At 42.2% G+C, this 16,031-nt stretch overlaps 1 protein-coding gene across 2 annotated transcripts in view; it reads right to left on the bottom strand.

Annotated features, from left to right (window-relative positions):
• Positions 1-13,044: 13,044 nt before the first annotated feature.
• Positions 13,045-16,031, bottom strand: part of ITGAE (integrin subunit alpha E) — a 68,536-nt gene continuing 65,549 nt past the window's right edge. For both annotated transcript variants that reach the window (XM_049858693.1, XM_049858695.1), the window contains 2 exons: positions 13,927-14,037; positions 13,045-13,345 (listed from right to left, as the gene is read on the bottom strand). In XM_049858693.1, the coding sequence (XP_049714650.1) occupies positions 13,205-13,345; positions 13,927-14,037 (252 nt within the window). In that variant the 3' untranslated portion in view covers positions 13,045-13,204. The remainder of the gene's footprint in view (positions 13,346-13,926; positions 14,038-16,031) is intronic.

The following is a 16,031-nucleotide window of genomic DNA, read 5'->3' as shown; positions in this document are numbered from 1 at the left end:
AATTTGAGGCACTGGTGGTTCAGTGGTAGATTCTCATCTTCCATGCAGGAGACCCAAGTTCGAGTCCCAGCCAATGCACTTCACACACACAGCTACAGCCTAACTGTCAGGGGAGGCTTGGGTGTGGCTGGGAAGCTGAAGAGGTTTCAGCAGAGTTTCCAGGCTAAGACACACTAGGAAGAAAGGCCTGGTGACCTGCTTCTGAAAATCAGCCCACGAAAATCTCATGGGTCACAACAGTCCAAACCCCAACCGATCATGGGAATGTGCAGGACTGGGCAGCATGTCATTCCACTGTGCGTCGGGTTGCCATGAGTCAGAGGCTGACATATGGCAGCTAACAACAACTGAAATTTTAGCATTTTCTTCAATTATGAACACAGAAAACAAACCATAGTAGTACTATGTATCGTAAGAGATTTTTTTATAATTTTAATATTTTTTAATATTCTGATCATTGTATTTCAGTATAATTGGTTTCTTTGTAAACTTTCATCTTATGCATTTAAAAGCACACTGCTGATGAATGGATAAATGTAAAAGCACATGATGAAACAAGAACAGGAAAATATTAATGTACAATCTAGGTGATGGGTAGATGGGTGTTCACTGTACAATTCAATTTTTGTGTATGTCTGAACATTTTCCTAATACATTGTTAGGGAAAAAAAAAATGTGAGAAGGGTTCCCTAGACTTCACCAGACAGCCACAGGGGTCTATGGCATTAAAAAAGTCATAAACTCTCAACCTAGAGTGTGCCTAATAACCAGCTAGCCAATTTACCTGCAGAGTTTTTCACCCAGGAGGCAAAGGACCCCGACCCCTAGTGCAAAATCCTAGGCATTTGGCTGGTATAGGCTGGTAGCCTTTTCCTAGACTAGGAAGATCTAAAAGGTGCAGAACCTTAAAGCAGGCCAGTGGTGCTTTCTCCCACCCCAGCACCGCCGCCTTAATCTCAGACCTTGCAGCTCTAAAGAGGAAGAGCAACACAGAGTAGGATACCAGTCAACCCAGGAAAACCAGGACAAGAGCCCCAGATTGCTTAACAGTCTTCCAGCCAGGGTGAGGCCAGACCACCTGCCCAGGCCATGGAAAGAAGAGGAGCCTTCAAGGAGAGCACACCTTCAGTCCCACGGACCACCCTGCTCTCAGAACTGTGACAGGGTATAAAAAAGCAAACCTGTTGCCCCTGAGTTGATTCTGACTCATGGCAACCCCGTGTGTTACAGAGTAGAACTGCTCCATAGGGTTTTCTTGGTTGTAATCTTTACAGAAGCAGATGGCTGGGCCTTTGCTCCGTGGCACCACTGGGTGGACTCGAACCACCAACTTCTAGGTTAGTAGCCGAGAGCAAACCACTTGCACCAACAAGGGACCCGTGACCAGCTACGTGGTCCTAGGATTTGACCAGCTAGACCCGGAATCCCCTTCTCAGGAGAGGGCTGGGGGGAGTGGAGCCTCCAGCTTCCTTGTGGAGGGGCACAAAAGGTTCTGTCTTCTTCCCTGTGGTACTTACAAAGAGCTCCTCTTTTAGACAGACTGCCGGTAATGACTACTGCTTTCTAATGCCCACAGCCTAATCTGCAAGACGTAATTCCTCTGTGTTGGAGAGCACACTGCTCTCTGAATTTATGCAAGTCAAACGACTCCTACTTGCTGAAGGCTCAGAAGTTCAGAGGTGGAGAGGCATCTCTGACTTATAGTGCAATTCAGAAAGCTAGCGGGAAAATACCAGGGCAACATTTTAACTGAAAAAGAAAGAGAAAGTAAACCATAGAGCAAAAACTGGCTTCTTATTTCATGGAAAAATACACAGTCAGTCTCGCCAACAATCAAAGAAAAGTTAAATAAAGCTAAGATTATACACCCATTACTGGGGACCATAGTTGAGGGGGATGTCATGGATTGAATTACGTTCCCCAAAAATGTGTGTATTAACTTAGTTAGGCCATGATTCCCACTATTCTGTGGTTGTCCTCCATTTTGTGACTGTAATTTTATGTTGAGAGGATTAGGGTGGGATTGTAACACCCTTACCAGGTCAACCGTGATTCAACATAAAGGGAGTTTCCCTGGGTTGTGGCCTGTACCACCTTTTATCTCTCAAGAGATAAAAAGAAAGGGAAGCAAGCAGAGAGTTGGGGACCTCATACCACCAAGAAACCAGTGCTGGGAGTAGAGCACATCCTTTGGACCTAAGGTTCCTGTGCTGAGATGCTCCCAGACCAAGGGAAGACTGATGAATTACAAGGGCCCTCCTCCAGAGGTGACAGAGAGAAAGGCTTCCCCAGGAGCTGGCGCCCGCTATTTGGGCTTCTAGCCTACTGGACTGTGAGAGAATGAACTTCTCTCTGTTAAAGCCATCCACTTGTGGTATTTCTGTTATAGCAGCACTAGATGACTAAGACAGGGGACATTTAGGTCAACTGGCATAACACAGTACATAAAGAAAATATTCTACAATCCACTTTGGTGAGTAGTGTCTAGGATCTTAAGCTTGCAAGCAGCCATTTAAGATGTATCTATTGGTCCCATCCCATTCAGAGCAAAGGAGAATGAAGAAAACCAAAGACACAAGGAAAACAGTAGCCCATTAAGCACACAGGCTGAGTAAAAATAGAGATCCCCAGACCTGTTCACACTGCTGCTAACCTTGTAAAGTGGTTCAGTCTTTCTGGCAAGCAATTTGGCACTGCAGAGCAGTTACAAAAACCATTTAATTTCACTTTGGAAAAAGCTTTACAAATTGTAAACCAAAACCAAACCCACTGCTGTTGAGTCGATTCTGAATCATAGTGACCCTACAGGATAGAGCAGAACTGCCCTCATAGGGTTTCCAGGCTATAATCTTCATGGGAGCAGACTACCACATCTCTCTTCCGGAGAGCGGCTGGTGGGTTCAACCTTTCAGTTAACAGCCGAGTGCTTAGCCACTGTGCCACGAGGACTCCTACAAAACTGAAAAGAGCTATACAAATTTCAGTGATTCATTCAAAGGCACATTAAGTCAGGGTGCCAGCTCTCCCTATCCCTAGCGTTTAGCAGTTGCATTTAGTCTCTGACAGTGGTTCCTTAAAAATGGTCTCAAATTATCACAAATGGCAGAACATACGATCCCATTTATGTTTTTTTTTTAAGCTGCATATTTGCACATGTACATACTTGAATTTTTGCAAATGTCCAGAATATGGTCTAGAAGAATACACACCTAACTGGTTCACCTCAGCTTCTAACGGGGGGAATGGGACAGGACAAGGTTGTCATAAACGTGAATTTTCACTTTTTCCTCTGATTTTACTATGAGAGTGTACCTACGCATTACTTATGTGCTTGCCAAAATGTCCTTCCACTAGTCAAAAAAAAAAAGTGAACTGAAGTTGGAAATTGTCTATTTAGGGGCATCTGGCTACCTCCTGAATTCTGGTCTTAGGACAACTACTCTTCCCAAAGGGATCAAAGTTTCCCTTGATTCCATTTATTAAATCTGCTCTTAGAATTCTGGCACCATTATGAGGTTATCATTACAGCTGCGAGACCCAGAAATACATAAATCCTAATCTTGACCAAATACCCCTCCTTGTAACCCCCTCCTTGTAAAAAGACCTACATGGAATAATGTCCCGGCAACGATAATGATCACTTAAGACTGCTGACCACATGCAGCCCCCTAGATCACCTGACCAATTTAGGTTTTCAGACCTGCTCTATGTCTTCCCTCCAACAACCAAATCCAAAATGCAGATGTTATCATGAGAGAAAGAAGTTATTTGAATCCACACTCACTCGCTTCTAACAGCGGAAATAAAAACAGAAACTCTGAGAGGCATTTACATGCTTAGCACCCAGCTGGCCCCATCTTAGCCCTATTCTGGCCAGGACGGTGGCCCTGTGACACGACTCGCTGTCCTTGAATCTATACAAGCTTTATCACTTCCTGTTCCCAGGCAGAGAAAGTCAACAGGAAACAGGGGAGGTTCAGCATCAGAAACGTATTTTTCAGAAGAAAGACAAGGCCTTGGCCCAAACCACAGCTTATGAAATTGTAAAATCTAATTACGCCTCCAGGCAAAAGCCTCTTCCTCCTCACCAACTGGTCCCTTATATTGTCTCCCAACTGCAACTGCATTGGTCTAGCTCTAACTGGCTCAGCTCAGTCAGTCAATTGACTGGAAGAGATCCATATTTATGTCTATTCCCAAGAAAGGTGATCCAACCGAATGCAGAAATTATCAAACGATATCATCAATATCACACACAAGCAAGATTTTGCTAAAGATCATTCAAAAGCGGCTGCAGCAGTATATCAACAGGGAACTGCCAAAAATTCAGGCCAGTTTCAGATGAGGATGTGGAACCAGGGATATCATTGCTGGTATCAGATGGATTCTGGCTGAAAGAAGAGAACACCAGAAGGATATTTACCTGTGTTTTACTAACTATGCAAAGGCATTCGACTGTGTGGATCGTAACAAATTATGGATAACATTGTGAAGAATGGGAATTCCTGAACACATGACTGTGCCCATGAGGAACCTGTACACAGACCAAGACGCAGTTGTCAGACAGAACAAGGGGATACTGATTGGTTTAAAGCCAGGAAAGGTGTACGTCAGGGTTGTATTCTTTCACCATACCTCTTCAATCTGCATGCTGAGCAAATAATCCAAGAAGCTGGACTATATGAAGAACGGGACATCAGGATTGGAGGAAGGCTCATTAACAACCTGCGTTACGCAGATGACAACAACCTCGCTTGCTGAAACTGAAGAGGACTTGAAGCACTTACTGATGAAGATCAAAGACCACAGCCTTCAGTATGGATTACACCTCAACATAAAGAAAACAAAAATCCTCACAACTGGACCAGCAAGCAACATCATGATAAGTGGAGAAAAGGTTGAAGTTGTCAAGGATTTCATTTTACTTGGATCTACAATCAACACCATGGAAGCAGCAGTCAAGAAATCAAAAGACACATTGTGTTAGGCAAATCTGCTGCAAAGGACCTCTTTAAAGTGTTGAAAAGCAAAGATGTCACCTTGAAGACTTAGGTGTGCCTGACCGAAGCCATGGTATTTTGAATCGCATTGTATGCATGTGAAAGCTGAACAATAAATAAGGAAGACCAAAGAAAAATTGACACCTTTGAATTGTGGTGTTGGCGAAGAATATTGAATATACCATGGACTGCCAAAAGAATGAACAAATCTGTCTTGGAAGAAGTACAACCAGAATGCTCCTTAGAAGCAAGGATGGCGAGACTGCGTCTTACATACTTTGGACACGTTGTCAGGAGGGATCAGAAGGACATCATGCTTGGTAAAGTAGAGGGTCAGCGGAAAAGAGGAAGACCCTCAGCGAGGTGGACTGACACGATGGCTGCAACAATGGGCTCAACCCTAACAATGACTGTAAGGATAGAACAGGACCAGGTAGTGTTTCGTTCTGTTGTGCAGAGGGTCGCTATGAATCGGAACCAACTCAACGGCACTTAACAACAACAACAGTCAGCCAATTCAAGGCACAGCTATTATGATGGGAAGAGTCTTATTTGCAATAAAAAAGCTGGGACTGCAAATCACCTACAACAGTGAAAATTTGGACACAATTCCTGAGCCCAACAATAGAGAAATAACTAAGCAAACTTATCTCTTTCTTTTCCTTTGAAGGCAAATCTCACCGAAACAACCCATGAAATACAAAGAAGAAAAAAGCTTGTGACAGCAGTGGAAAACAGCAAATGACATAACAAAACCAAAACCAAAACCAAACCTGTTGCTGCCGAGTCGATTTCAACTCATTGCGACCCTACAGGACAGAGTAGAACTGCCCCATACAGTTTCCAAGGAGCCCGTGGTGGATCCGAACTGCCAACCCTCTGGTTAGCAGCCGTAGCACTTAACCACTATGCCACCAGGGTTTCCTGGCGTAACAAAGGCACCAAAAATCCAGAGGAATTTCTGAGAGAACTGAAGCAGATGGAATCAGACCAACAGAAAAGCTGATGATGACAAACTGGCGATTTACCACGGGCAAGTACGAGGCTCCATGGGAAGCAAATGAAAGCCTTCTCCAACCGAACCCTAGAAACTGCCCAAACTCCGGGTAGCAGGGTTGGGACCCCGGGAAGGCTGTGAGGCAGGCAGTAGAGGGTAAACCAGCAATCCCATTGAAGTCAGGACAAATCAAGGACATCTGCCCTGCTCAGTGTTAACTTCACAAAGCCCTATGAGTCCTAACCAAGGAAATAAAGGTGGGAAGAAAAGAGTAAATATAGAAAGGGTCAAAATGCCATCATCTGCAGATAAGATTTTCTCCTTAGAAAATCCAAGAGGATCAACTGAAACACTACTAAAAACCAAAAAGTGCAATAAGATGGCCAGATAAGATAAATATTAAAAAACAGCCAATTGTTCTGGAGGCAAACACTAATTGGGGGGAAAAAGATATTTTTCACAATAGTAACAAAAAACATAATGCAGCTGGAAGTGCAAGTCTTCATAAACGAAGACTTCTATGAAGAAAATTATACAAACTTGCTGCAGCATGTTTTTAAAAATCTGAGTACGTGGAGAAATGTATTTAATACTACAAAGACATCATCAATTCTCCCCAATTTAACCTGTACATTTAAACTAAAACTCCAAAGGATTTCTTTTGGAAATCCGAAAAACTGATACAAAGGGTAATCTGAAAGAATAAAACTGTTAATTTTTAAAAATCAGAATGAAAAATTGCCCTATCAGATATCAAAATTCATTGCAAAGTTGCAATGAAAAACTGCAGTTGTCTTAGTTATCTAGTGCTGCTGTAACAGAAATATCACAAGTGGATGGCTTTAAAAACAGAAGTATATTCTCTCACAGTCTAGTGGGCTAGAAGTTCAAATTCAAAGCGCCAGCTCTTGGGGAAGGCTTTCTCTCTGTCAGCTCTGGAGGAAGGTCACTATCATCCATCTTCCCTGATCTAGGAGCTTCTCAGCACAAGGACCCCGGGTCCAAGGGATGCACTTTGCTCTTGGCGCTACTTTCCTGGTAGCGTGAGGTCCCTCTGTGTCTCTGTTGGATTCTGCCTCCAAAGAGATTGACTCAAAATACAACCTCATCTTGTAGATTGAGTCCTGCCTCATTAATATAACTGCCTCTAATCCCACCTCATTAACATCACAGACGTAGGATTTTCAACACTTTGTAATCAGAAAAAGAAACAAAAACAACCTAAATAACCACCTGTTATGGACTTGTTAAATAAATTCTGACATGTTCATATATATCATACTACAGTACGGCGCTGTACGGCACTGTTAAAAAGAATTCAGTAGACCTGCAGTTGTTACTGAAAGATATCTAAAGTGTATCTTTTTTTTCATCTAGGAAAAAACCAGCGGCAGAACCCCACACACAATCTAACCCCATTTATATATGAAAAATTTGAAAGAATATCTAAAAAACGGTTAACAATGATCACTTCCAGAAAGAGAGATTAGAGGTACAAGAGAAGACTTACTTTTCACTTTTTAGATACTTTTAGTGCTGTTTTTGAAGTTATCTTTTGTAAACACTAAAAAAAAATTTTCCTTCAATCGTGGTATTAATACAGGAATAAGCAGATCAGCGAAACAAAATTAAATTTCTACATACATACACATATATATAGGAGGCCCTGGGTGGTGTGAATGGTTAAGTGCTTGACTACTAGCCAAAAAGCTGGCAGTTTAAACCCGCCCAGAGGCATCTCAGAAGAAAGGGCTGGCAATCTGCTTCCAAAAGGTCACAGCCTTGAAAACTCTATGGAGCAGTTTTACTCTGCACACACGGCATCATCATGAGTCAGAATTAACTCAACAGCAACTAACAACAACATACAAAATGTGTGTATATATACATGTGCATGTATACATATATATACACACACACATATGACTTTTATATGTGGTGTTGGTAGAATTTCAAATCAGTAGGCATTTCAGTAAACAAGATAGGGACAACTGTTATTCATTTGGAAATAATACAGATTCAAGATTAGTCAAGAAAACGGAAACCGTTCTACGTATTTCAAGCAGAAAGAGATCTAACACAGGAGATGAAGTTTCACATTTGTTGGAAGGGCTGGAGAGTAGTTGTTGTCACCTAGAGATCAGGAGACCCAGGGAGTCACATGCCACTGCTGAGGCCCACACTGTCATGCAGCTGGGTTTCACAGGAGCCTGATCTTATCTGCTGCTGCCCCAGCTGCCACCTCTGCTGCCAGAATCAGAATGGTTTCTCTCAACTTTCCACCTTTTAGTCGCACGCGAGTGCCTCTCACTGGCAAAACCTAAACTAGAACCTCACTGCAAGGGAGTCTGGGAAATGTTTAAGGCCTCCAGCCCCTATAATACGGGCAGAGCATAGGTAAGCAAAGGTGGTATTTCGATAAGTGGTGCTATGAAAATTAGTTATGTTTCTGGGGAAAAAAAGCAGGTTAAATTCCTTAATTTATACTTTATATATGCATAAATTTCAAAGAACAAAAAAAGGAAAGAAATAATTAAAACATCTGAATTAGGTATAAAGATGACCATGGAATCGCAAGGATTGCTTTGTACACTATATACTTCTGCATTGCTTAATTTTTTATGATAACTTGTATATTCCACAAAAACAAAGACAGTGCCATTGCAGGGGTGGGAGTCAAGCCAAAAAAATCAAACCCAGTGCTGGTGAGTTGATTCCAACTCATAGCGACCCTATAGGACAGAGTAGAACTGCCCGATAGAGTTTCCAAGGTGCGCCTGGCAGATTCGAACTGCCAACCCTTTGGTTAGCAGCCTTAGCACTTAACCACTATGCCACCAGGGTTTCCAGGGATGGGAGTAAAAAAAAAAAATTTTTTTTTTTTTTGATGCAAATCAAGTTATCAAGTTTGTTTTGTGGTTTTTTTCCTTCTCTCTCTCCCTTTCCCCCTACTCCCAGCCCTGGTAAAAACCCACTGCCATCCAGTCAATTCTGACTCATAGCGACAACCACTAATAATCTGTGGTTGAAATTTGTTTTGTCTGTTAATCAAAGACTTTTTTTTTTTTTTCCAGTTGCTGTCATATCAATTCCAACTCATGGTGGTGTTGAATAAGACAATTAGTAACAGACATCTTACTTTCATTTTAAGATTTTTCTTAGCTAGGAAACCAAATATTAACCATAAAAAGCCCTACCCAAACTCCACAAGCCTGCCAGAAACTGTTCTATAGCAATGTAGATATGCCTTATCCTCCTGGAAAAGCATAGCTGTCAAAACACTACCCGCTAATTTAAAGCTCAAAAAGCCGCATTGCCGCAGGTGGGTGGAAGGCCAAATTATTAGCAGCCAGGCCAGAAGTAACCTGGTGTCAGTGAATCTCAGTAAGAAACCAACTGCTTTATTCTCCTTCGAAACTCTGCTGAGAATTTGCATTTCTGCCCCCAATAGGCTGAATCAGAATCTACAGTTTAACAACATCCCCAGGTGATTCTTACATACAATAAATTTTGAGAACCACTACTCTGCTGCTGTTCGTCAGAACTGGTCCCTACCTACATAAGTGGGAAAACATACCTTGCTCGTGGAGAGGAAGACTTAACATTATAAAAATGTCTAGTCTACCAAAAGCGATTGATAGATTTAACACAGTTCTGATCCAAATTCCAATGACATTTTTTAATGAGATGGAGAAACAAATCACCAACTTCGTATGGAAGGGAAAGAGGCCCCGGATAAGTAAAGCATTACTGAAAAAGAAGAATAAAGTGGAAGGCCTCACTCTACCTGATTTTAGAACCTATTATACCACCACATCAGTCAAAACAGCCTGGTACTGCTACAACAACAGACACATAGACCAATGGAACAGAATTGAGAATCCAGACATAAATCCATCCACATATGAGCAGCTGATATTTGACAAAGGCCCCAAAACAGTAAATGGGGAAAAGACAGTCCATTTAACAAATGGTGCTGGCATAACTGGATATCCATCTGCAAAAAAATGAAACAAGACCCATACCTCACTCCATGCACAAAAACTAACTCAAAGTGGATCAAAGACCTAAATATAAAATCTAAAATGATAAAGATCATGGAAGAAAAAATTGGGACAACGTTAGGTGCCCTAATACATGGCATAAACAGTATACAAAAAATTACTAACAATGCAGAAGGAAAACTAGATAACTGGGAGCTCCTGAAAATCAAACATCTATGCTCATCCAAAGACTTCACCAGAGTAAAAAGACTACCTACAGACTGGGAAAAAGTTTTTAGCTATGACATTTCCAATCAGCGCCTGATCTCGAAAATCTACATGATACTGCAAAAACTCAACTACAAAAAGACAAATAACCCAATTAAAAAATGGGCAAAAGATATGAAGACACCTCACTAAAGAAGACATTGAGGTAGCTAACAGATACATGAGGAAATGCTCACGATCATTAGCCATTAGAGAAATGCAAATCGAAACTACGATGAGATTCCATCTCACTCCAACAAGGCTGGCATTAATCTAAAAAACACAAAATAAATGTTGGAGAGGCTGTGGAGAAACTGGAACACTTATACACTGCTGGTGGTAGTGTAAAACGGTACAACCACTTTGGAAATCGATTTGGTGCTTCCTTAAAAAGCTAGAAATAGAACTACCATACGATCTGGCAATCCCACTCCTTGGAATATATGCTAGAGAAATAAGAGCCTTTACACAGATATATGCACACCCATCTTTACTGCAGCACTGTTTACAACAGCAAAAAGATGGAAGCAACCAAGGTGCCCATCAACAGATGAATGGATAAATAAATTATGGTATATTCACACAATGGAATACTATGCATCAGTAAAGAACAATGATGAATCTGTGAAACATTTCATAACATGGAGGAATCTGGAAGGCATTATGCTGAGTGAAATCAGTCAGTTGCAACAGGACAAATATTGTATAAGACCACTATTATTAAGAACTCGAGAAACAGTTTAAACAGAGAGGAAAATATTCCTTGATGGTTATGAGAGGGGGGAGGGAGGGAGGGTAGGAGAGGGGCATCCACTAATTAGATAGTAGATAAGAACTGCTTTAGGTGACAGGTGACAGGAAAGACGACACACAATACAGGCGAGGTCAGCACAACTGGACTAAACCAAAAGCAAAGAAGTTTCCTGAATAAACTGAATGCTTCAAAGGCCAGCATAGCAGGGGCAGGGGTTTGGAGACCATGGTTTCAGGGGACATCTAAGTCAACTGGCATAACAAAATCTATTGAGAAAACATTCTGTATCCCACTTTGGAGAATGGCATCTGGGTTCTTAAATGCTAGCAAGCGGCCATCTAAGATGCATCAATGAGTCTCAACCCACCTGATTCAAAGGAGAATGAAGAAAACCAAGGACACAAGGTAATTACAAGCCCAAGAGACAGAAAGGGCCACATAAACCAGAGATTACATCAGCCTGAGACCAGAAGAACTAGGTGGCACCCAGCTACAACTGATGACTGCCCTGACAGGGAACACAACAGAGAACCCCTGAGGGAGCAGGAGAGCAGTGGGGTGCAGACCACAAACTCTCGTAAAAAGACCAGACTTAATGGTCTGACTAAGACTAGAAGGACCCCAGTGGTCACGGCCCCCAGATCTTCTGTTGGCCCTGGAGAGGAACCATTCCCAAAGCCAACTCTTCAGACAGGGATTGGACTAGACCATGGGTTGGAGAGGGATGCTGGTGAGGAGTGAGGTTCTCTGATCAGGTGGACACTTGAGACTATGTTGGCATCTCCTGCCTGGAGGGGTGATGAGAGGGTAGAGGGGGTTAGAAGCTGGTGAAATGGACACGGAAAGAGAGTGGAGGGATAGAGTGGGCTGCGTGGGGGAGAGCAACTGGGAGTATGTAACAAGGTGTATATAAGTTTTTGTGTGAGAGGCTGACTTGATTTGTAAACTTTCACTTAAAGCACGATAAAAATTTAAAAAAAACAAAAAGAACTGGTCCCTAACTAACAGCATTAGCATGGCCTGGGAACTTGTCAGAAATGCAAATCTCAGCAGGAGTTCAAACTAGAGTGAACTGATGCGAAGCCCTGAGAGGAAAGCGGAGTTCAATCAAACATGTTAAGATTAGCTAATAGTTTATCTTCTGTATTTCTCCCTCCTCTTCTCTTTATAAGCCCCATCGTACCCAGTTTCTTGCAGCCATCTGCTTTTTCTGGAATCAAAATGGACTCCCCATATGCATGAGAATACTGCTCAGAGCAAACCTTACGTTCAAATTTTGGTGAGTTTTATTTCTTAACGGTGGTGACCCCATGTGTGTCAGAGTAGAACTGTACTCCACAGGGTTTTCAATGGTTGTGATTTTTCAGAAGCAGATCGCTAGGACTTTCTTCCAAGACACCTCTGGGTGGATCTGAACAACCAACCTTTTGGTTAGTAGCTGAGTACTTTACCATTTGTACCACCCAGGGACTCCTGCCATCAAATTTTAACAGTATGAAGCATAAAAGTAAAAGGTACTAAGAGCAAATCCAGCCTGTAAGAGTCTAGGCCTTAATCTCTATGCCCTCGACTCCCAGGCCAAGTTCCATCTCTCCTACTGACAGTATTTGCTAAGGAATGAAAGTCCCAAAGCGAGTCAGTAAGCAGGAGTCCAGGTAAGGATGTGCAGGGTATTTACTAGGTGGACCTGTTCTCACAACGGAAATGAAACTGCACAACAGTCCCTGTCTTGCCCTCTCTCCTCCCTAGCTCCTGTTTTGGTGACCTCTTTTCTACTTTTTAAATCAATCTTGGGGGTGCTTTTTGGTGGCCTATTTGAAAAAATGGATGCTATTTCAGGACCCTGAAGATACTAGGCTAGGCATTACTTTAGACCACTGTTCCCTTAGATGTACTTTATATAGTGCACTAGTTTGGGAGATGTTAATAGAAATGTCAAGAAAAAAACATTCTTAGGCAAATAATGTTGGGAAATGTTGCTGGGAGGGGGTTTTACAAAATATATTAGCATATCAAAGGCGTTTTTATACAAAAACAGTTTAACTTTATTTGAAACCAAATGTTTCCCAAGTTTTCCAAGGCACAGCCACTTTTTGGACAGTGCATGGTTGAAAACAATATTCTACATACAATTTGTGAGATGCTGCTCTAGGTAATCCTGAAGGGAAAAAGTGATCAATATGGCACTGGGTCTCTAGAAGTTCTAGGGTCTGCTACTGGTTTCTCCCAAAGGATGAGGAAGCAGCTCCGAATCTTCTTCTGTAAACAGATCCTCTGATTTCAGCTGGGCCCTTCTCATGCTTTCCAAGTTCAATTGCTGATATTTTCTTTTAAAAAAGCCACACTAAAACAAAGGGAAGAAAAGCCCAATGAGAAGCTAAGATATCCATTCATCTTAGAAAATTAGTTCTCTTCATGTTGTTTTCCCTTTCTGAAATACCCTTCTCTGAATCTTCCCCTGATAATCCAATCCTTCCAGACCCTTTTTCAGTGTTGCCTTTCCTGACACTCATTCCCCAATCCCACCCTCCTCTGAACCCCCGGAGCGCTGTCACCTTTTTAACTTAAGGAACCATGCTTGGACAAAAAAGCCAGAGCTGAGGGTGGAGAGGGGCAGAGGACAGAGAGTAGAGGGCCTTGGATACCAGTAAAAAGAGTCTGAACATTAAGACAGGGGACACCAAGGAAAGGATTTAAACAGGGAACGGCAGTCAGTTCTGTTTGAGGAAGATCTCTTTGTACTCTAATACTTCAACTAGACCTTTGTCTCTTTTGGACATTTGTCTAAACAGGGCAGGTGAGGGTTGAAGGAAGAGGGCAGGGCAGCTGCCCTGAGTCAGGAGCTGCTGTACTCAGGAGTGTCGTGCCCAACACCAGGGCCCGATTTAGTCCTCTCTCACTGTTATGAACACGAGTAGAACTGACCTTGAATAGGATGACTATAATCATAGTCAAAACCAGAAGGCCACCAACGCTGCTTCCAATGATGACGGGCAGAAGATGGTACTTCTCATCCTTCAGAAGGACAACAGTGATCTAGAACAAGACAACAGATCATCCAATAAATTAGGTGAAGGAAAGGGAAGAAACTCTACATGGTACTTAAAGGAGCAAAATATGAAGATCTGGCAACATTCTGTGTACTGACCAAGACTGATTACAGTAAGCAAAAATGGTAAAAGTTTCCTGATGCAGATCTAAAATTACCTAATGGTTAAAATACTTTATAAAAAAACCATTTTGGTTTCTCATCTAGAAGAGCTAAGTCTGTCAGGAGATTGAGAGCTTCTGTTAAAGATTCCCTGACAGAAGGTCCCAAGGAATTGAGGTCTCTTGGTTTTAAAGAACACTGGACTAGGAGACAGAAAATCAAGATTCTCTATCCAGCTCTGCCACTATCACCCTATATGTCCTTGAACCCCAAGGTCATTATCTTCAAAATGATGACCGATACTAAATAATCTCTAACTCCTTTCCAACACTGTTCTGACAGCTCTTTTGATCTTGTGCAAATCCCCAAAGTCTTTGGTAATACATTTTTCCCACATAAAATATCTGACAGAGATACTGGTTTGCTCTTCACTGAACTAAATGGTATTGATCACATGCTCTCTTAAAAATGAGTTGCCATCATGTCAACTCCAATTCCTGGCAATCCCACATGTGTCGGAATAGAATTGTGCTCCATAGGGTTTTCAATAGCTGATTTTTCAGAAGCAGATCTCCAGGCCTTTCTTCCAAGGGGCCTCTGAGTGGACGCCAAGCGCAAACCTTTCGGTGGCAGCTGAGCACGTTAGCTGTCAGCACCACCCAGGGATTCCATGTTCTCTAAAGGACCCAATAATTAATGCAAAATGGTATTGTATGTATTACTTTTAAAACTCTTCCAGTGGAAGCCATCCCTAGCTTAGGGATGGCCTTTCCAAAGGGTCTCTCAATTCCAGGAGTCCAGGCTCTCTTCTTACCAACAGGGCTCAGCTGGAAAGCTCAGGGGATATGCTCCCAGAGTGAGACTCAGATAACGCCGCCCACCGCCACCCCGCCAAGGTCCCAAATGACTGGCCAGCATACGGGCCATGGTCAAAGCATGTTCTCAAGGCTTCAGTAGGGCCAGAAGGCTATCAAGACCTCTCGTCCCCATCTCACTCTGTTATTACTGGCACTAATCACTAATCAAAACACAGAAAATAACATATGTTGGAGAGGTTGTAGGGAAACTAGGATGCTTACACACTGCTCGTGGTAATGTAAAATGGTACACCACTTCCTTAAAAAGCCGGAAATAGAAACACCATATGATCCAGTAACCCCACTCCTGGGAATATATCCTAAAGAAATAAGAGCCATCACACAAATAGACATATGCACACCCATGTTCACTGCAGCGTTATTCACAATAGCAAAAAGATGGAAACAACCCAAGTGCCCATCAACATATAAACGGATAAACAAACTGTGGTACATACATATGATGGAATACTATGCAATGACGATAAAGAATAATGACAAATCTGTAAAGCACCTCACAACATGGATGAACTTGGAGGATGTTATACTGAGTAAGGAAACCCTGGTGGCATAGTAGTTAAGAGTTTGGCTGCTAACCAAAAGGTCAGCAGTTCGAATCCACCAGGCACTCCTTGCCAATCCTATGAAGCAGTTCTACTCTGTCCTATAGGGTTGCTATGAGTCAGAATCGACTTGACAACAATGGGTTTTTTTTTTATGCTGAGTGAAGTAAGTCAATCACAAAACGATAAATATTTTATGAGACCACTATTACAAAAAAACAAGAAAAGGTTCACACACAGGAAAAACAAAGTACTTTGATGGTTACCAGGGATTGGAAGGGGAAGGGAGGGAAAATTACTAACTAGATAGAAGACAAGTGTTACTGCTGATGAAGGGAAAGGCAATACACAGTGTGTGGGAAATCAGCACAACACGACCAATGCAAGGGAAGACACTGAGAGGAATGCAAGAAAAAAGGGCAACTATGGTTAATTACTGTAACATAGAAAACCCTGCCA

This window comes from Elephas maximus, chromosome 19 (assembly GCF_024166365.1).
Source record: "Elephas maximus indicus isolate mEleMax1 chromosome 19, mEleMax1 primary haplotype, whole genome shotgun sequence".
Taxonomy (NCBI): Eukaryota; Metazoa; Chordata; class Mammalia; order Proboscidea; family Elephantidae; genus Elephas; species Elephas maximus.
This window is presented reverse-complemented; position numbering and strand designations above follow the sequence as displayed.